The sequence below is a fragment of the Pogona vitticeps genome, chromosome 3 (genome assembly GCF_051106095.1).
Source record: "Pogona vitticeps strain Pit_001003342236 chromosome 3, PviZW2.1, whole genome shotgun sequence".
Taxonomy (NCBI): Eukaryota; Metazoa; Chordata; class Lepidosauria; order Squamata; family Agamidae; genus Pogona; species Pogona vitticeps.
In genome coordinates, this window is record NC_135785.1 from 64,158,111 (window position 1) to 64,180,849 (window position 22,739).

The 22,739-nt window shown below is 41.4% G+C and overlaps 1 protein-coding gene across 2 annotated transcripts in view; it reads left to right on the forward strand.

Annotated features, from left to right (window-relative positions):
• The first annotated feature begins 7,851 nt into the window (after nucleotides 1-7,851).
• FHIP2A (FHF complex subunit HOOK interacting protein 2A) overlaps nucleotides 7,852-22,739 on the forward strand; it is a 48,594-nt gene continuing 33,706 nt past the window's right edge. The window contains exons 1-4 of one of the 2 annotated variants that reach the window (XM_072995511.2): nucleotides 7,852-8,219; nucleotides 16,148-16,226; nucleotides 17,491-17,660; nucleotides 22,589-22,693. In XM_072995511.2, coding sequence (XP_072851612.2) covers nucleotides 8,175-8,219; nucleotides 16,148-16,226; nucleotides 17,491-17,660; nucleotides 22,589-22,693 — 399 coding nt within the window. In that variant the 5' untranslated portion in view covers nucleotides 7,852-8,174. The remainder of the gene's footprint in view (nucleotides 8,220-16,147; nucleotides 16,227-17,490; nucleotides 17,661-22,588; nucleotides 22,694-22,739) is intronic. The other variant, XM_020779947.3, reaches the window with a different exon arrangement.

Below are 22,739 nucleotides of genomic sequence, written 5' to 3' on the forward strand. Positions count from 1 at the left end.
GCTGTCTGTGAGGCTGTATAAATGTGATTCAAGTCTTCTGTTATGAACAAGAATTACTACAGAAAATGCTGAGCTGCTGTGAACCTTGGCCTCTTTCTCCTGTTCCAGATATGATACGGCTAGAATCCTGGCTTCGTTTCAGTTGAATCTGTCATTGTTTTGGTTTCTCTTTGTCACTCATAAAAGTTCTGCTGCTATGATCCTGATTCTGTGAATATCCCAATCTAAGTCAACCAGCTGTGCCTCAATATCCAACCTGGGTCACCAAAGGAAAGCCTAGATCTTGAGACAGTTATAAACCCAATGCAAATCTCTTTGAACTTCCTAAGGAAGAATGGCATAAGAGTATAAAAATATTATCTCTGCAAACATTTGCACCCGACATATATGTAAATAAATTCTAGGGGATGTTTTGCTTAGAAAAGTTGGTTACATGCACTATCAACTCAAATAGCATTTGTTGATACCTTCTCCTCAAAACTTGATACTCTTTTGTTAATGCCCTATCTCCAACTTCATTTATTTTCTCCTTCAAATATAGCCATTCCTGAACATTAGAAAGATTAGAGACAACTTTTTTCTCCATTATGTGTCTGGGCTGGAAGGAAAACTGAGTACGCAGACTTCCCAAAATGAGGTTTGCTCTTCACTTAGATTGATTCTAAGCCCATGCTGATTCTATATTATTTTCTCAAAATACCTCCTGCTATTTTCTGAAGACTGGTACTAGCATTAGCTGATAGATTATGGGAGCTGATTGAGCACACTGTAAAATGTGTGAATTTGCTGCCACCTGCAGAGTACATAACTGCTCTAGTCACTGAATTTCCTTGTAATTAGGTTACTTCAGTGATGCACACATTAATTTATCTGTGTTCGGTCTACAATGCATATAATTTGAAACCAACCTGTCACATAAATCAGAGGACAGCAACTAGAAAAGGATGCTAATGAGCTGACACCAGTATATGTAATTATGCAGCAGCAAACCTTCATGAATCCAGGATATAAGTACAGCAAACATTGCTTTCTGTCTAGCACAGTTATGAACCCCATAACTCTGGGCTTTTAGTGTAGAGTATTGACTTGTTTCCAGCTGTATTGATTTGTTCCCTATTATTTCCATCCGTTACCCCGCCTTTAACATGAGGTATATAATTTATGTATATGCATTCCCGAGGGAAACAAAATTAATTCCTTTAGTTCTTTGTAAAAAAAAATGAGTGGCAATATCTAAAAACATGAGTGGCAATGAATTCTTTCAAGACTTGTTTACTGACCAGTCAGGCAATAGTAAATGGTGGTTTCACAGTTTATGATAATTTTAGCATTTTAGATTTTGTTTCTTCTTTTTGTAATGGCAGCAAATTTCATTCTTATTATTTGGAGGCATTTATTATGTTTATCAATCTTAAAATTCTAGTACTGCTACAAACATTTTAGTTAGCACTCGAAATTAGCATTTATCCAATATTCATGTGCATTGGCGCCCTCCTCTGGTAATATTCTATACTGTTGTTATGTGTGGTGTCAAATTGCGTTCAGTAGTGACTGTGATACAGTTTCTAAGGTATATGAAATATTTAAGGAGTGGTTTTACCATTGTCACCTCTAGTGAATTTCTACTGCCAAGCAGAGAATAGAATCAGGTTTCCTCAGACCTAGCCCATCATCATACCCATGTACCAGACTGGCTCTTTAATAATCTAAATGCTATTTCTTATATCCTCATACAGTTGAACATTAGGGTAACAACCTCTTTTTGGGAAGCAGAACACAGAAATTATGCAAAAGACCTATTTTCTATATGTATTTGTGTTTAAACCTTTCATTAGCATTCGTTTGGATTTCTTAATTTTTATGGTTTGGGATATTGTTTTGTTTATGTATTTGAGCTGAAGACTTTTAACTGCCTTATCATGATAGGAAGATGGAAAACATTTGTTATAAATAAGTAGATCTAGCAGAAAATGTTTTGTTCCTGTGCCAAACAGTTAAATCACAACAGTTTTAAACAAAAGCTAATTTTCTACTTGTGGGATCTTCGTGAAACTTTTGGTTCACTCCTGACACATTAAAGTATTCAGTGAAAACACATCTCATTTGTGATGGTGGGTTTTGCAAACAAGCTTAACTATCCTTACCCGCTTCATTTCTACCCAAATACCACCCCTACCTCAGCCTTATTCTGTGTTTTGCTTGTTTTTTTAAAAAAACTTTGTTCTTATTATGAATTTTAATGTGATAGTTATTTAATGCTTTTAAAACTGTGTCATAATCTATCATTTGGCTTTTAACTTTGTTTCTTTTAAATGCTGTAAACTCCCTTGGATGTTTTGGGAGTAATGTGGCCTATGAATATTTTAAATTTATTTTATTTTAAATGAATACATACATGCATTATGTGCAAAATAATTTTCACCAGAATGGTGTAGCATGAGTTGCCAGCACCCGGGACAAGGCAACCCACCAGCACACACACACACCTGTTCCTACCACCACGTTGCCTTCCAGGCCTGCAAAGACAGCGGAGGTGGCAGGGAAGCAGTCCTGACACCCCCATGACCCTTTCTCCTGCTGTGATCCCACACACTCTCCACACGCACATATACCTGCTCCTGCTGCCACACTACCTTCCAGGCCTGCAAAGGCAGAGGGCTTGGAAGGGAAACCAAGCAGGCCTGAACCCACATGACTCACTGCCCCTCCCTCCATGACACTCCTATCTGCTCCTGCCACTGTACAGCCTTCCAGGCCTCTGTAGATCCCCCTGCAACCCTCTACCTCCTTTGCAACCCTCATTCCCCTCCATGACCCCCCCACCTGTTCCTTCCCTTCTTGAGAGGCCCCTGCCTCTCTGCGAGCCTGCCCATCAGCTGAGTGGTAGGTAAGTGGGGGAAACAGCAGACCCTTGCCTCTGGAAGGGAAGCCCCACCTCCTGCCTCTGAAGAAGGTCACTGCAGGCCCCCAGGAGAAGGTAAGTGCTCCCGCAGAGGTTTGGACTCCTTTGTGCCCGCTAAAAATTTTGCACACTATACACTATGCAGTGGCTTGCCAGCTTTAGTCCATGTGAAAAACAGCCACAGGACCATATTCTGCTAACTGATGCCTTCTGCCTTTGTAAGTTAGGAGCAAATAATGCAGAATGATCTTGTTGTTCTAGTCAATTACTCAGGCTAGAGTAGAGGTGGTATTGGAGTAGAAGTACCACTATATAGCAGTATTAAGCACCAAAGCCACATTGTCTAATTGCAAATTGCTAGTTATTTAATATATGATTACTGTATTTCTATTGCCATGGAAGTGCAGAGGAAGAAGCACTGGCAAGATCTCTTGGTACCTGATGATAAGGGTGTGCATGAATATTTTACCTTACAGCTCAGAGTGGTTTGGAAGCAGGAAAAAGAGAGGAGCAATAATAGCACTTTAATAATTTTGTATTCTATGCCTTAGTTCAAAACCCAGTGCTTTTCTGGCTCATATAAAGATTTCATTTGGAGGATTGCACCCAAAAGTCATTTCCATGATTGAAAGTGTTATACTAGAAGAATTTATGCCCCTGTCGTCATTACATGGGTATGGGCTAAGCCATGTCTTTGAACCTCTCTGGCATGAGTCCTGTATGTGATGCTCTTCGTTGCAAGAGTGAGCTGTAAGTGTACCACAGAATGATGAATCATCACCATGAAGAGTGACCCTGGGGCTTCTGCTTTCCATCATTTAGAATAACTGAATCCTAGAACTGGAAGGGCCACAAATCCCAAACGAGCAACCTCCGTATACTAATTTACAGCGTAATACATCAGAAGTGGAGATCAAGAAATTATTAACTGCACTGCACCACTTTAAACTCTTTTGGGGAAAGATGAATTCACATAATCCAGTTTTCAGGACTGCAAATTAACATTAGTATTTTGACTGAGTAGAATTCACCCTAATTTAATTTCTCTTACAATAATTCAAACAGTAAGCTACCACAGTATGGATAATTAAAACAAGGCTACTTCTGTCCATAACAAATTACAACTGGTATGCCATCCTAAGTAACAGGTGGCGCCCTAAGGTACAGAAGCAATTCAATGGATTAATGCACACCTACAAACCTGGTCCTTCAGAGGAATACAACTGTCCCGTAGAACAGATTAAACATCAATCCTGATCAAACCACTCATTACAATATTGCCTGAGTCTCAGTTTATTAGCTGTTAACCAGTCCAATAACACTACAAGGCACTGATTTAGAATTCCTACTATCACACCTCATTTTGACAAAGGAAGTGTGTTGTCTAACCAGGAGCTAAGAGCAGTCCAAGCATGCCAAGGTCTACACCAGGGAAGAACAATTAAAAACTGTGCTACAAGGCAGTTAGTCTAGCCTAGAGAAACAAATTTCATCTAAGAGCAGCCATAACCACTCAGTTGAGGATGCTGCCCAAGATGTTTCTTGTCCTCCTTTGGTATGAAAGAAATAAGCAAACAAAAACACTGATATATTTTTATTTTTTAACATATCCAAAATTCAGTTATAAATAGGTCTATAAAGAGATTTATAGGCCTCTTAGTTCCCTCCCTTTCCAGCTCAGAGTTGTTGGGATTTAAATTCTTCTCTGGTTTTTACAAAATTAGCTGCTTCAGTTTTTTTTCTCCACTTGTATGTTCCCTAGTATGCCCATGCCATACTACATCCACAAACCATGTGCTTTAGGTTGTGTTCTGGATAAGCTGGTATTTGAAAGAAAGTCCAGGCCTTCTTTCTTTGGCTATTGTTGTGTGACAGGCCTTAATGTCAGCACCTCTTTGTAGTCAGAAAATGTTGGAAACTCTAGGCTCATTTTTCCCTTAGGCAGCACAGACAGAACTTTTCCTTATCGTCTCCCTCTTCTCCATTTCATCCTCACAACAATCCTGTAAGGTAGGTCAATGGAGAGAGACTGGCCCGCTCAGTGAAGACTAGAATGTAGATCTCTGAAACCCAACACTTTGACCGCTTATATTATACTTCTTCCATTACTTATTTACTGTGAGCTATGGAAATCTAAATGGCAAATAAATAAAATTTGACACAGCAATTATACTAAGATGCTCGGAAGGCTGTGGTCTGATAAATGCAGAACTCTGAGTGCCTTCCTGGCATCTTGCCTTTTAGTAATAAGATATTGATAGATAGGTAGGGTGGTTTTTCTATTGTCTGTGTTTTGATTCTCTCTCTCTCTCTCTCTCTCACACACACACACACACACACACACACACAGAGAGAGAGAGAGAGAGAGAGAGAGAGAGAGAGAGAGACAGAGAGAGAGACATTATCTCATCAGTGTGAAAGCTCAAAATCGAGCAAAAGTTAATTAAAATGGATTGATTTTTTAAAAAATATTGAAATCATAGATGTATTCACTTACAGTATATTCTTTACACTATAATTAGAAGGATAGGTTTTCTAAAAGAAACATGACCACAAAATGACTTTCAGACATACCTTGACAGTGTCAACAGAAGTCATTACTGTTCAGTATATTGCATAGCTAACTGCCATTAACAACAGAGAATAAAGGAAAGTGGTTGTTGTGGGTTTTTTGGGCTCGTTGGCCGTGTTCTGAAGGTTGTTCTTCCTAACGTTTTGCCGGCCTCTGTGGCCGGCATCTTCAGAGGACAGCACTCTGTGCTCGGGTGTAGTTGGCTTGGGAGTTCACGTTAGGAAGAACAACCTTCAGAACACGGCCAAAGCGCCTGAAAAACCCACAACAATCATTAGATCCCGGCCGTGAAAGCCTTCGCGAATACAATAAAGGAAAGTCCTTTTCTTAACCCTTCAAAGGAAAAGCAAAGCAAAAGATGGGAAACGAGGCTGGCTCCAGGTTTTAGGGTTCCTGAGCCATGCATCTCCTAGTGGGCCCCCTCCTCTGTTGGGAGGTCCTGGCAAAGCTCCAGCTACATACTTGGAGGATTCCTCTTTCACAAGGACGACTGCACCTATCCTTCTGGAGCTTTGAATATTTCTTACTTACAGAACAACTAAATATAACGGTGCACAAGGAACCTAGGAGATAAATATATTTATCTCCGACATTCTCAAAATGCAATTTCCACTTAAGAGTTTTCTGACCTAGTTAAGTCCATTCCTCGAATGTCCAGCTCTTTATACTCTAGCCCCCAGTTCCCTTCAGTGGGCTCATCTATGACCCTTTTCCCCCCCACTAAGCAAGCTGATAACTGACCAGTCCTTAAGCCAACTCTGGTACTCTGCCAGTACCAAGTTGTATCTAGAATGAGGGTCAATATACCCACAATGAGGGCACGTAGGTGAGGGGTCCCACCCTGGAGGTGCTTGATTGCCCCAGGCTGTTCTTTTCCCTCTCGTTCCAGCTTTGGCATTCTCATTGGTGTTTTCTCTGCCCGTATTGGATCTGGGTGGCTGTTGGCTATCTCCACTCTGTCCCCCATAGAGGGCCAGTATAGTGGCTGGGGTTTTTGGTGGTTTCCCCCTTCCCTTTTAGCAACCCTTAATTGCACCAAAACCCCTATGCAGGGCTCTTCCTTAAATACGTAGTCCCATTCCTCTGGGGGCTTTGACTCTTTCTTACAGAGACTGTCCAGCCTAATAGGTCTGTGAAAGTTCCTCCTTAATGTCTCCCCAGGCCCCGCCTTCAAGTTCCTCCTCTTCTCTGGTGGGAGAGCCGGGACTTACTTCTCTGAACTTCTCAGTCTGGCAGCCTGTTTTGTGCTAGGTTTTCCCCACGGGGGTTTCTGGTTCTACTTGTGGTGAAGTGGCTTTTATATCCCCCCCCCCAGTGGCAGCAGCAAGGAGCTTCTTTCCTCCCCATACAGGTAGTCTTTCTCTATGGGTAAAGCTATGTCTTGGGTCCCACTGTCCTGGGAATGGGCCTCTCTGCCCTTTCCAGGTCCACCATCCTATCTTCCATGTCTCCTGACCCCTTGATGGGTTTTACTGAGAGCTCAGTGGGTGAGTCAGGCCCTGGGCTGATGGCCCACTGACCGGGGCATCCACACCACTTATAAAATGAAGGGGTACCATGGCCAAAGTGATGCGAAAAGAATACAAAACATTACCTGATTTATAACCATGCTTAACCATAGCAAGAAAAGAGAAATGCAACTTTACACGCACACACGTTATTTTGACACCTGAGGCAGTTAAATAGTAAAACATAATAATATATATATTTTTAAAGTCAGACGGTTGCCTTTCTATGGTGCCTTTTTGTGGTGCTCAAAATCTGCTGCCTAAGGCATCTCCTGACTACCTCTGTTCTGGCCTTACTGATAATGAATCATGCATTAATTAAATCCTGCTCTTTTATACCACTGCTCTCTTTTTCTGCCACCTTCTTGGGGTTTATGCTTTTGTCCCTGCTTGTTATTCATCACAGGCATGTGAGCATGTTCTGCTTGACAGAATCAAAACATTAAAGAGATTTAAACAAATAAACCAATTGATATTAGTGATTATATGAAGTCAGCATCTGGAGCAGGCTGTTATTTCAAATCAAGGACTACAGAATAAAGGGATGTGATCATCCCAGTACAGGGGATTTGGGGGCAGGCTGAACATTATTCAAGGGCTGCTATGCCCTCAAGGTCTGCAGGAATGTATTTGCATCCCAATGAACCCATCTTGCGCCTTAGGCGCCTGGATCTGCGAGATTCCTTCTGCAGGAGAAAAGCTGATCTGGTCAGAGTGGTGTGTGGATCTCTGCCGGCAGAAGGGCTCCTCCTGGTCTCACGGGGTTTCCCTTCCCTGGAGCGACGTTATATTCTCTCTCTCGCTCTCTCTTTCTGTGGGTCGGGATCGGGCCGAAGGCGTCCATACAGCTGTTCCGTAGGTAGCGGCCCTTGGACGCGGAGCAGGAGGGGAGGGAGCGGGAGCCGCCGCCGCCGCCGCGTCGACTCGGGGGAAGGCGCTCGGCTTCCGGGCGCCGCGGCCCGGCCCGGGTGGGTGTCGGAGGCTGTCAGTGCCACGGTGTCTCCTGCTGCAGGGCGAGAGAGAGAGAGACGGCGCAGGAGCCCTTCTTCAAGTCCGACCTCCTCCGGCAGCCGATCTGATTCGATCCCTCCGGCCAGGAACCCCGCATGCAGCCCTCACCCTGGAGCGGAGGCGGCGGATCGAGGAGCTCTCAAGATCCTCCCGGCAGCGGCTGGTCCAGTCCAGGGACAGGATGTTCTCCAAGATCACCTCCATTCTGCAGCATGCCGTGGAGGCGGTAAGGCCATCGGCAGCGCCCGTCACGCAAGTCCGGGGATCTAATTGGGCCTAACCCGGGGAACGCACTTTCCGTGGCCTCTTCCCGTTTTCCTTCCCTTACTCCACCGGGCCTGCCCTTCGATACCCACTGCTTTATTTCTGCCCTAGGAAACACCCTGATGTAAATAGCGTAAGATATTTACTGTGCCAAGAGTTTAATGGGTCCGAAATGGAAGGCTTATTTATTTTTCTCCCTCGAATACACAGTTGGATTGGTTTACGTCTTATTTATTATTTAATTATGTATTCTAACTATGTTGCTCATCGGTTCCGTTTATAGGTACTGTAGTTTCTGAGAAAAAAACCCCCAGGTGAAATATAGATCTAGCTAGCAAAATAAAGGAAAAACCATAAAATTGTAAACACACAACAGAACAGGCAGTGGAATTAAAATTACATCTAAAAAACCCAGGAAAACGGTATTTGCCTGGTGTCAGAAGGACAGTTAGACAGCTGGCAAAACTCCATAGCAAACTTCTAACTCCAGAGAAGCTGTTAAATAAATAGCAGCAACTCATCTCTTGCCACACTCCGCCACCCCCTCCCAAAGTTGCTTGTGTTGTGTGTGACTGTGAAAGTTTATTTTTGACTGTGAAGGACAAACACAGAACAGGAGAGTATCCTGGTCTGAAAAGGAGGAACTTGAGACCCAGAGATCAAGTCAGGTGACCCAGTTTGCCCTTTCAAAGATGCCCCCTTTAGATGTATTTTAGATCCCTGTTGAGTTGGCAACCTCTGTTGAGTTGAGCTTGGAAGGTCTGAATCTGGATGCTTGTCAGCTGTCACATCAGCAAAGTGGCAAAGGGAGGCAATGCTTTTTGCCCTCACTTTGCCAGTTTGCTCATGCGGCCTTCACATGCTGTCCGGATAGCTCAGTAGCTTCGGTATCTGGCTGTGGAGCCAGAGGTTGGGAGTTAGTTCCCCACTATGCCTCCTGGGAGTAGAGCCAGCCTGTCTGGTCTTGGGCAAGCTGCACAATCCCAAGGCGCCCCCAGAAGAAGGGAAAGGTAAACCACCTCTGATTATTCTCCACCCGGAACATCCTGAAAAGAGTTGCCATCAGTCAGGATTGGCTTGACAGTTCATTAGTATGGTCTGTGGTGGACATGGCCCTGCTTGCATATCCAGTACACACATCAAATGGTTTAATCCGGAGTTCAGATTACTTCATTCGTCGCCTACCAATCTGCTGTGCAGACCCAGCCCTACTATTAGGCAGAGTGAAAGAACAGATTTCGGGTGTCAAGTAAAGATGGAAAGTTGTTTACAGGAGTGGGTGGTCTGGTAGTTACTTATTTCATTCCATTAGTATTTTTAGTGCTAGGGAGGGGTGCTTATTGACATTTCTGCCTAAGGTGCCAATTTGATTTATAGGCACATGTATACCTATATGGCTTTATTAGTACAGTATACATACCTTGCTTTGATGGGTAGGAAGTACTACAGTATATGCTACATACTATATGCAACAGAATGTCTTGGGCTAGTCCCGTGGCTGTGATTCTTTGTGGGATGCCTCTTTCTGCCCTCTTTATGGTGGAGGAGGGGGGCACTGCTTTTATCTTACAAAATATTTTATTAGTGTCCTTTTTTGTAAAGAGCTGGCAAAGGCAGAGTAGAGTACTTCACTCATCATCTGCTAGTTCCTCTTGTGAGGAATAAATAGCATGGCGATCAAATTTTTTAAAAAGTTGCAACTTTGACGTTTACTTTACAAGACAGTCTGTAAGCTAGCCTTTTTTCTCATAAATGTTGGACTTTGATTCCCATAATTCCTGGTCAGTATACCTGTCTTCAAGAAATCTTAGTCTTGAATATCTGGAAGGTGTTAGGCTGGAAGGTGTCTGTTCTACACACTTTTCTGTAAGTGTAATCAAACTTCAGTAGGACTGACTCCTGAATATAAATGCATTAGCATTGTATTTTTGATGATGCATAAAAGCTAATGCTTTTTTTGTCTCATGACCAGAAAGTCACACACTGAACATCAGAACTGGTGTGGTGTTATTTGATGAACACCTAAAAACTTGACATAAGGGACACTCACGTGACAGTCCCCTTCAAAAAATGCAAGAGGGAACCATACAAGCTATCACTGACAAATGTCATAATCATGTTCCCTAGCCTCTGACCCTCAAGAAGTGCTTTCCTGCTGTCCACATATTTGACAAGATTAGGAAGGTGTTGTAAAAATACCCATACCATGTACCTGCTTAGATGTGCTCCATGCAAGAAGGTCCTTATACTTTTGCAGGGTAGCATGTCTATGAAAATGAATATAGGCCAAATATGTTATTGATAGGATAGTATTTCTTATGCAGAAGGTGTCAGCTTATGTGGCTGTCACATGGCACTTTGGGTAGGGCTAGTGTATATAGCCGCCAGTTGAGGGAATCTAGCATCCTAATGTTTGATTCATTCAGACTTTTCTTTATATGTCTGTGATGCATTACATCAGCAGTTCCTTACCTTTTTTGAGTTACAGCCATTTTTATAATAGTGAAGTAACCTGTCAATCCCCATCACATTTGCATTAAAAGGCATTTTAATGGGGGTACAGAAACCACATTAAAAATAGATTCTTAAGAATATAATTCTAATTTAATATTTAATGTGACGGCTGTACTTGCATCTAGGCAATAAATAAGTGTTGAAAATCATTTTGCAAAATTTCCTATAAAAATAATTGCAACTAAAAATAACCACAGTGATACCCCCGAAAAAACTTTGTGACACCCTTGGGTCACAGATTGTGAACCTGTGTATAATATCCATTCTGCCAGTTGGGAAATGAATTAGAGCTATCCGAAGCTTCTCTTAAACTTGTAGGCAGGCAGGTTCTTTTCGAATCTGTCTCATGCTAATGAATGAAACAGTCCTTTAAAGACATTTCATATATCTTAATATTTCAATTATTTATTTATTTATTAGATTTATATACTGCCCATCCAGAATGTTTCTACTCTGGGGAATTACTTGCAGCATTCCTGGGGAAAAGTTGCTTGGAATTATTATTTCACCTTCTATAAACTAGCTATCTGATTATATGACAAGTGGGAAAGAATTCCAAATGTTGATTATACATTTCTGCAAAATAGGGCTTGCCCTTGTATTACTGCATTGCCCTTTAATTTGAAGCAAAGGCTTCAGAGCTTTTTCCATATGGCAAATGTGAATGAATACCTCACTCACTGCAGAGTAGTTTCATATCATGCAAAGCAATAAAAAGTTATAGTGGTTTGTATAAACTTCTTATTATGTTAATCCCTTAGCATAAGAGCAATGATGCTGAAAAATCAAATAATCTTATTGTCTGAAATGTCTACCTTCCACACTCATGGCTCTGTTACAAAGTGGAAAAAAAAATCAGGATGAGCATAAAGCAGGCAAAAGCATGTTGGTTGGCTTCTGGTTGAAACTGTTCTGTGGTAAGGGAAATTACAGTGTTGTGTTGAGTTTTATATGTTTTTCCATGTTTGTTGCTGATTTTTTCCCCATGAAGTTTGTAGAAGGGTGGAGTCCAGTGATACTGATTAGAAATAATCTGTGTTGGATATTGTGTTGCAAGGAACAGAATATGTTTAAAAGCACATTTTGCCTGATAAATTGCATAATGTATTTGTTCTGCATTCCCAGTAGGATGAGTGCCGAGCATCATTACACCTCTAGCTATGTTTGTTGAAAGAGCTGGAGGCTAAAAGTGGGGGAGGAGAGCATAATTAAAACAGTTGTTGCCAGTTCTTTCCATTGACATCAGTGGGTTTAATTGTGCCTATATGAGGGCCCAGTTCAGACCTATATAATTTATCTTATTAAACAAAGGTAGCAACAAGTATGTACATATTTAAAGTTATGAGTATTAAATCCAGAAGACTAAGCTATCCAAAGCTCATTTCATTTTGCAAGTCATGCTTATGACTAACATCAAGATCAGGTGTTTACATTTAACTGTGTTTTCATGAATAACAGATGTTGACAGATGATATCAAATGAGGCACAGGTCACATTTATTAAAAATGGCAGCATTTCTGCTGTCATATTAAAGTCAAATCATGCTATCATTGTCAGGGGTACTGAGATCTAAATACAGTATGTAGTCAGAAGTAGGTCTGTAGTCTGCTCTTACTTAGGGTATGAAAAGTCAGGGAAAGTCCTAATTCTTCAACTGTATTTATAATACAGCTGATCTATTTACTGAAGTGATCACTTAAATTAATCTGTTTAAACCTTTCGCTTGGCTAGCAAGATAAGTGAACTTATAAGTAACTTCAACTAGCTACAGTGGTGTTTTCCCCTCAACTAAATATGTATAGGATTTTTCAGGCTAAAATTAAGTACAGTACATTGGGTGTAGAAAATACCCATGTAGCACATCTACTCCCTTCTGTAGTTTATCACTAGTGGAGTGAAGAGCTGAAATGAAATGCCGGTTGATAGCATGACCTCTGCAACCAACAGATTTGTAGCACAGTCTTGTTACATAGTCTTTTTATTATGCTAGTCTTAAATACTGTATTTCATAGACTTGGTCCTAGGAAAGCAAGAGGGGAGCTTTTCTTCTCAAAAGAATTGAATAGTGTCCATCCCTTGTGTTTATTTGGAGTAGAAGATACAAGGAGGGTACACTTACTGTATCAGTCCATGTCTTTTGGGTGTGTGTGTGAGAGAGCTCTAAGCTGCATTTCTTTGTCTTTTGAGGTACTTTATAGCTTCAGCTATAATTTTGGCTTTACATCAGAACTTTTTTCTGTTTGGGCCTTTCTTTGTTCTTTTTAAATGTAGAAATGTATAGACATCAATGCTAGAACAGCACATTGATCTTTACTGAACCATTTAAGGTAGAAAAAAGAGTTTTAAAATTCACTGTATAAGAATTATAACGCAGATGGTCAATAGCAACATTAAACCTCATGCCAACTTCTCCAAACCAGGTCTCTCTGAAAGCAGACCACACCCATTCACAAAGAAGAGCAAGTTCATTTTAAGCCAGGCTCTTAAAATGGCAGATCTTGGAGACCATTCTTTGTGAACTGCTCAAACATTTCTCCTGGGAGGCACATCCATAATCAGATGTGCTCCACCAATATGAGGTGGTGCAGTCTGGGAACCAGGAGAAACCCATAGTTCTCACCAACATTTCCTCTATATGCAGTGGTGCCTCACACAGCGAGGTTAATCCATTCTGGATTAACCCTCGCTGTGTGAAAACATCGCTGTACGGATCAAAAAAAGCCATTGGAATGCATTAAACTTAGTTTAATGCGTTCCAATAGCAGCTTTACTCACCGTACAGCGATGTTTCTCCAATGGCCGGCAGCCATTTTCGCGCCCTCCCCTCGCTTAACGAGGGTGTGAAAACGCTGCGCACGGCCATTTTGGGGCTTCCGGCGGCCATTTTGAAGCCGCCGAACAGCTGATTGGCGGGTCGCAAAGCGAAGGTCGGTAAACGAACCGCTTACCGACCTTCGCTCTGCGATTTTGAGCCATAAGGGCCGTCGGTGTGCGATCGCATTTGTGATCGCTAGAACGGCCCCGTTGTGCGGATTCGTCGTTCTACGGTGCACTCGTTGTGCGAGGCATCACTGTATTATCTAATTGGAGAAAAGATGAAAGAATAGCAAGCTTGCTACTGGATTGTTTATATGTTTCTCATATATGTTTCTCAACATCTCAAAAGATGGCCAGATAAGCAGAACTGCAGTAGTGTATAATGGCTGTAATAAAATTTTTGCTCAAAAGACAAAACCTTCACCTTTTTTTCTCCTGTTGAGCAGATCATACGGAACTAATAATCACCCATATTTATTCGATAGCTAGAGCTGCCATACAATTAGAATCCCCTTTTCTGAAATGTTGAAAAATTTCATGTCTATATATAAAGGCCCTGCCATTTGTTTGGTTCTATGCTTATTTCATTTCGTTTCTTTACTGTTCCCTCTCCTACTTTTTTGCTGATTATGGCACAGCTATAAATTCATGTGTCTTTATGACACTGAGGGAAGTGCTTCAGAGTTATTTATCTAACTACTAAGATATCTGCTCTGTATTTTTGGCAGCTGTAAAATGGACAAAGCTTTCCCCAGCATGTCAATGTTATAATATGAAAATATATTGTTCTGTTTTTTTCTAATCATGCCATTGGTAAATACAGAAGAACTCAGAAAAGGAAAAATGGACAAGCTAAAGAGATGGCTGTCTTTTGAAAGTGTTCAAGAAGGTCAAAATCAAGCAAGTCTATGCAGCTGCTGCAAGATCATTTAGATGAATTATTGCATGCATTAGAAATGGAAGTTGCATGCTGACACTTTCTATGAGCCATGCATTAACTTAGGAAGAATACAATAATTGAATAAAAGCCAAGAGCAAGAATGGACTCATTAAAGTCCAGGTTTCAATATTGCGTGTTCAGTGAGCCATCTTTTACAATTTGTTGCCTAAAATCCATAGAACATCTTCAGTTCGCTTAGCAGTTCTTCCTAGAATTGTTCGTATGTATCTGTGGTCAAGTATCTAAATAAAAATATATAGTTTCAGGCTGATTTAGTATACCATTTGTGCCCTAGCAGCAAATTCCATAAAAGGCTGACTAATAAAATATTGTCCTTTAGTTTTAATTTCTTCAGTTTTACTTAGATGCATATTTTAACTGCCATTTTAGTATTTGGTTGTTGTTTTTAGTGTCACAGTAGCTGAGCTACTTTAAAGTAGTCCAGAATGCTAATTGGAGCAACTCCACTGATGGAATCTTATCCCATCCAGTCGTGGCTTTGGTCAGCAGAACAAGGATGTTCAGTAACTCCTTCTCTGTCTGCATTTAGCTTGGATTTGCACTACAGGTCTGAAGAGTCTTGGGAACTGCATAGGAGGTGCAGTGGAGAGAGCCTGTTGACTGGGATGGAGGTCACCAGAAAAATTACTTTCCTCCTCCTCTGCTAAAGGAACATTCTTCTAGCTCAAAGACCCTCCTGTCAGTAGAGTGGCCCCAGTTGGATCCAACCTGTTGAGCCACTCTAGAAATAAAAAACATTTCCCCAGGTCAACTTAAGGTTTGAAAACTAATCGTCCACATAGGTATCCTTGATTGAGTGGATTGCTTCCATACAAGAGTTTCATATTTCTGGAAGCCACTTGCATGGAGGATCTCCAGAACCAGGAAGAAACACCATGCAATTCAGTTCAAGTATTTTAGTATACCAGTATTTTATTACAATAGTTGCTCTCCTCCATACTATTATGGTAAACAGAATATAAACCCCAGTAAATTACAGTTGTAGGATACTTTCAACAGTAGCAGTGGCAGTGAGATAAAATAGGCTGAAATGTGTACATCAATTTTTTTTGTTTAGGCTTTTAAGTCTTCAAAAGGCTGACTGGAAACATCTGATAGTCCTCCATGTCAATGAGATAAATGTCCCTTCATTTATACTTGTGAGCACTTTGGAAGCAAATTGCGGAGGTAGCTTAAAGGATGTCTAAAATACATCTTGGTTCCAGGAATACAGAAACATAAAATATAGTTTGGCAGAGTGATTGCTTTTATCTGCCTGCCTGCCTGCCTGATTACCTACCTTCTTATCTAATTTAGAAGAGGCCCAGGCTAGGGGATGTGCTTTGAGCCCTTTATGTGTGTAAAGCTGCTATGGCTGTTTATTTCAGAAAAGGCTCCAGTGTCACTCAGAACTAACTCTGCAGTCTTCCCCTTGCACATGTGTGCCAGCTGCAGAAAATTGTGGGTTAAGATTCCTTGTACATTGTATAGCGATTTTTTTTTGGCTATTGGTTTGCTTTGATGTACCCATGCTTCCAAGCACCGAATAGTTCTATAGGTGTTCCTCAAGTCAAAATTCAGGGAATGTCTTATGTCTGGTCTCTGTTTCTTCTCTTCAGCTTGCACCATCCCTTCCATTGCAAGAAGATTTTGTTTACCACTGGAAGGCTATTACACATTACTACATAGAGACATCAGGTAAGAGTCATTTCCTTGAATCTTTATCAAAGTCTGTAGGTGGGACTCCTTTCTCAGTTAAAAGTGAGGATCCAGGAGCTATTAATAATAAATGGGGGTCTAGCTGGTTGCCCTTGCAGATTACACTTCACAATTTCACAACATTTTCAGTGGTTGCTGATACAGAGAGTTAAAGTCCTTAGATGGTGCAATTCACTTCTGTGACCTTGTTCCCTGTTGCTTTCATATCATAGTTATTGTAGACAGTTGCATAAGGGAATAACAAACTTGTTACTGGATTATTTACCTGCAGCCTTGCAGTAAAAATTGCTTCTAGACTGATCGTGTAAAATTACATCACACTTGCTTTCAGTTTGCTGGAAATATGTAAGGTTTCCAGAAATATGTAAGTCCAACATTGTATGGAATATATTTGGTCATGCTAATTCCAGTATATGGTTAAAATAAATCAAGTTATTTTACATAAATAATATTTCATAGTGTTAAGAAGACTATACAGGATGTCAGTATTGGCCAGATTCCTGGTAGGGATTTCTTTATCATTGTGTCAGTCGCTGCTGATTAGTAGTTGTGTCACTACAGTACTATTCTGCTCACATTCCTAGTTGTGTACCAATTCATGTAACTGGCATACAGTTAGCCTTTTCTTAGTTCCACCACTCTTACAAGAGTGTCTGGACCCAAGAGAGGGTCCTTTTTGTGCCTGCTTCTACCTTATGTAACTCCGTCCACCTTGGAAGGTGCAGTTGTCCCCTTCCTTCCTTTCTCTCCATTAGCAGCTGAAAATGTACCTTTTTAAGGGATATTTTTTTTGGAGAGCCAGATGGCAACTGAGATGAGGAGGTATTTACTATTTAAACATTTTAAAATTTATAGTTTTAAAGGAATATTTTGAATCTGTATGTATTATACTGTAGTTTTATCTCTTACTCAATTTGTTTTAATTGATTATTGGTTTTTTAAAAAATCATATACGTACTGTCAAGGGTTCCCACAACTGGAGAAAGGCAGGAGTAAAAAAAATAAACACGGTTTAGGGCATTAGGTGAAATGTCTGAGAGTCATGGACCTCATTTACCTTCAGCATTGCCTTCAGGTGGCAATGCTGTAAAATGCTTACCTTGTAGATCTGGTTCTTTGTGTATTCCGTGACAAAACCTGACTCCGGAGGATTGAAAAGTCTGAACTGATAAGCATGTTTGGGTGTAATGATAAAAAACTGAGAACGGAGACTACATTTTTATAATGAAAATTCTTTCTGTAGATGACAAAGCCCCAGTGACTGATACCAACATTCCATCTCATCTGGAGCAGATGCTGGATATTTTAGTTCAGGAAGAAAGAGAAAGGGAACATGGGGAAACAGGCCCTTGCATGGAATATTTGCTGCACCATAAGATTTTGGAAACTTTATACACTCTAGGCAAGGCTGATGTAAGTATGCTCTGCTTACAAAAGCTAAGATTACACAGTTGACTATTAATGCATGTGCTTAGTTTGGATTCTCTGTTTTGATATTTTGAATTCTGAATTATATTTTTCAAGCCTATTTTTCTAGGTCTTCTGAAACAAATAAGGTTGGGTTGGAGTCATTAACAACTGATGAAGATCTATGGTTAGTACAGGGGTGTGTGAGAACATAAAGATGATGGGGCATTGGGATGCCCTTGGGAGCTCTGCTCAGTTTAAAAAGCTGTGCTGAGTTTTTAAAAAGCAAGCCTTGATTATCTGTAAATATAAATATATATTGCTAAAAACCAAAGCCAAAACAATCCATATTGTGATATTCCTGACCACTCTGTATGGATGTGATACTATGGATCACCAGAAAAAAGACAAGTGGGTCCTAGATCAAATCAAGCCTGAACTCTTACCAGAAGTTAAAATTGCTAAACTGGCTGTTGTATGTTGGACATGCCATAAAAAGACAGTACTTACTAGAAAAGACAATAATGCTAGTGAAAGTGGAAGGTAGTAGAAAAAGATGAAGATTGAACAAGAGGTGGATTGACTTAATGATGTCAGTCTTCTACAACCTTTAGTTTGCAAGACCTGAGCGAGGCTGTTAATGTTAGGACCTTTTGGATTTCATTGATTTCTAAGATTACTATAAGATAGAAATGAGTTGATGGCACATAAAAATTACCATCAACAACCTTAGAATTTGTTAATCCCCTTATAAACTGGTAAAATGATATTTTGTTAAATAGCATTTCACAGTTTGGCAGAAGGAACTCAATCCTGTGTTACGCAATGTCAGCCTCACAACTTAAAACTGGCTTTTACTGTAAATAACTATTTATGATTGCCTTGAATTGCAAATCTTCCCAAGTTATATAGGGTTGCAGCTTGAAGGTCTGACATAGAAATACCGTATTTTTCCGTGTATACGACCTTCCCAATGTATAAGACGCCCCCCTAATTGTTACCCTTGCTGAAGGCAGAGGAGCAGTCAATGGGCAGCCACAAGAGGCGGATGAGCAAGGTTGCTCCTTTGCCTCAGTCTCCTCCTGCTGCTGCTGAGCCCGTGAGTGGCACTGGAGGAGACTGCAGCAACCGCAGACGGTGGAGACTGAGGCAAAGGAGCAGCCGTGCTCGCCTATCTCTTGCTACTGTCCATTGACTGCCGCTGGCGCTGGATCGCCTCCTCCAGCGATTGTCTCCTTCAGGCAGGGGACAAGGCAGCGACGTGAGCCGGAGAGAAGCCCCAGCAGTGGTGCTGGAGGGGGCGATCGGATGGTGGAGGCAGCAGTCAATGGGCAGCCATGAGAGGCGGCTGAGCATGGCTGCTCCTCTGCCTCCGCCTCCTGCTCCTGCCTTCTGTGTATAAAACGACCCTCAAATTTTCCTCTAATTATTTTAAGAAAAAGTGTCATTTGCAGCTGCCATTCTTCTCAAGCCATGTGTAGAGTAAAGGTTGGGTAAAGAAGAAGGTGGTGGCATTGATGCCGCAGTTTTTGAGGTCCCAATGTGACTCAGTGTTATACAGATAGGATTAGCTTGGAATTTGATAGCTTTGCTCAGCATGGCATATAGCTGTGATATATAACCGTTTATTTGTAGCTGCTGCTGAAGGAAGAGTAAGAGAAACTTGGATTTTTATCCACTGTCATTCAGAATAGGACAAGTATTTCCCTGTACTAGTGGCTGAACGTACAAGTAGATTATAACTCTTAATATCTTCATTGAAAGAATGGATTGTTTCAAGAAACATCAATGTGAAATTGAGGGGAAAAGACACGAACGGCTGAAAGAACCTTTGACACCTTGATGTGGAGGCCTGAGGAAGAAAACCCCTTTTTCTGCCTCTCCCAGTTTAATATGGTGGCAATGCACACACATCTTGTTGGTCTTCTGACCTCTGAGAAGCACCCCATTAGGTGCGCAAGATCACTGCCCCAAATTTCCAGCTTTTCTGTCCATGTCATGTTGTTGTTGGTTGGCCAATTTATTTGCACTCAATTTGTCACCAAGATTGCTTCCAAAGTTATTATTAACGTATCACCCAAAGAATAGAAAACAAGAGAACAAAATTTTAAATGACTGCAGATTTCAATAAGAATCTGTAAACAATATTTGTTGTTGTTTAGTCGTTAAGTCATGTCCAACTCTTTGTGACCCCATGGACCAGAGCATGCCAGGCCCTCCTGTCTTCCACTGCCTCCCGGAGTTGGGTCAAATTCATGTTGGTAGCTTGGTTCAAAATTGGGAAAGGAGTACGATAAGGCTGTATATTGTCTCCCTGCTTATTTAACTTGTATGCAGAATACATCATGCAAAAGGCCGGACTGGAGGAATCCCAAGCTGGAATCAAGATTGCCGGAAGAAATATCAACAACCTCCGATATGCAGATGATACCACTCTGATGGCAGAAAGTGAGGAGGAACTAAAGAACCTTGTAATGAGGGTGAAAGAGGAGAGTGCAAAAAACGGTCTTAAACTCAACATCAAAAAAACTAAGATCATGGCCACCGGCCCCATCACATCCTGGCAAATAGAAGGGGAAGATATGGAGGCAGTGACAGATTTTACCTTCTTGGGCTCCATAATCACTGCAGATGGAGACAGCAGCCAAGAAATTAAAAGACGCCTTCTTCTTGGGAGGAAAGCAATGACAAACCTTGACAGCATCTTAAAAAGCAGAGATATCACCTTGCCAACAAAAGTCCGAATAGTCAAAGCTGTGGTTTTTCCTGTAGTGTTGTATGGAAGTGAGAGCTGGACCATAAAGAAAGCTGACCGCCGAAGAATTGATGCCTTTGAATTGTGGTGCTGGAGGAGACTCTTGAGAGTTCCCTGGACTGCAAAGAGAACAAACCTATCAATCCTAAAGGAAATCAACCCTGAGTGCTCACTGGAAGGACAGATCCTGAAGCTGAGGCTCCAGTACTTTGGCCATCTCATGAGAAGAGAGGACTCCCTGGAAAAGACCTTAATGTTGGGAAAGTGTAAAGGCAAGAGGAGAAGGGGACGACAGAGGATGAGATGGTTGGACAGTGTCACCGAAGCAACCAACATGAATCTGACCCAGCTCCGGGAGGCAGTGGAAGACAGGAGGGCCTGGCGTGCTCTGGTCCTTGGCGTCACAAAGAGTCGGACATGACTAAACGACTAAACGAAACGAGCTTCGATGATACTGTCCAACCATCTCATCTTCTGTCACCCCCTTCTCCTCTTGCCTTCACATTTTCTCAACATCAGGGTCTTTTCCAGGGAGTCTTCTCTTCTCATGAGATGGGCAAACCATTGGAGCCTCAGCTTCAGGATCTGTCCTTCCAGTGAGCACTCAGGGTTGATTTCCTTCAGAACGGATAGGTTTGATCTCCTTGCAGTCCAGGGGACTCTCAAGAGCCTCCTCCAGCACCACAATTTAAAAGCATCAATTCTTCGGCAATCAGCCTTCTTTATGGTCCAGCTCTCACTTCCATACATCACTACTGGAAAAACCATAGCTTTGACTATGCAGACTTTTGTCGGCAAGGTGATGTCTCTGCTTTTTAAGATGTTGTCTAGGTTTGTCATTGCTTTCCTCCCAAGAAGCAGGTGTCTTTTAATTTTGTGGCTGCTGTCCCCATCTGCAGTGATCATGGAGCCCAAGAATGTAAAATCTATCACTGCCTCCATATCTCCCACTTCTATTTGCCAGGGGTTGATGGGGCCAGTGGCCATGATCTTAGTTTTTTTGATGTTGAGCTTCAGACCATTTTTGGCACTCTCCTCTTTCGCCTCATTACGAGGTTCTTTAATTCCTCCTCATTTTCTGCCACCAGAGTGGTATCATCTGCATATCTGAAGTTGTTGATATTTCTTCCGGCAATCTTAATTCCGGTTTGGGATTCCTCCAGTCCGGCCTTTCACATGATGTATTCTGCATATAAGTTAAATAAGCAGGGGGATAGTATACAGCCTTGTCGTACTCTTTTTCCAATTTTGAACCAATCAGTTGTTCCATATCCAGTTCTAACTGTACCTTCCTGTCCCACATATCGATTTCTCAGGAGATAGATAAGGTGGTCAGGAACTCCCATTTCTTTAAGAACTTGCCATAGTTTGCTATGGTCCACACTGTCAAAGGTTTTTGCGTAGTCAATGAAGCAGAAGTACAGTAGATGTTTTTCTGGAACTCTCTGGCTTTCTCCAGAGTCCAGCACATGTTAGCAATTTGGTCTCTAGTTCCTTTGCCCCTTCAAAATCCATCTCTTCTGCAAGTTCTCGGTCCACATACTGCTGAAGCCTACCTTGGACGATTTTGAGCATAACCTTGCCAGCATGTGAAATGAGTGCAATTGTACGGTAGTTGGCACATTTCTTTGGCAGTACCCTTGTTTAGGATTGGGATGTAGACTGATCTTTTCCAATCCTCTGGCACTGCTGAGTTTTCCAAACTTGCTAGCATATTGAGTGTAACACCTTAACAGCGCCATCTTTTAAGATTTTAAATAGTTCCACTGGAATGCCATCACCTCCACTGGCCTTCTTGTTAGCCATGGTTTTTAAGGCCCACTAGACTTCACTCTCCAAGATGTGTGGCTCAAGGTCAGCAGCCACACTATCTGGGTTGTTAAACAATATTGTAAACAGTATTGATAACCCTTACTACGTCTGCAGTAAAATATCAATTTATGCAGTTGCATGGTCCTATCAGAATGTCACTCAATTTAGGTTAGCTTGGAGTGTTGATATGAGTAGTGTTAACATGCAGTACAAGCACCAGGCTTTAGCCGATTTAGATCTACAGTTTTATACCGAAAGTAATCAAATATTGGATATATTTCATGTATTTATATTAAATCAACATTTTTGTGCTTTTTATCTGTTTCCTCCTCTTCTGTAATTCATGTTTGTTGTATATGTTTTCTAGTGTCCTCCAGGGATGAAACAGCAGGTTTTATCTTTTTATACGAAACTTCTGGGAAGAATACAACAGCCTCTTCTACCACACATAAATGTACACAGACCTGTGCAGGTACTGATTTAGTTTTGCAAAAACCCAAAAGTTTTACACTGAATCT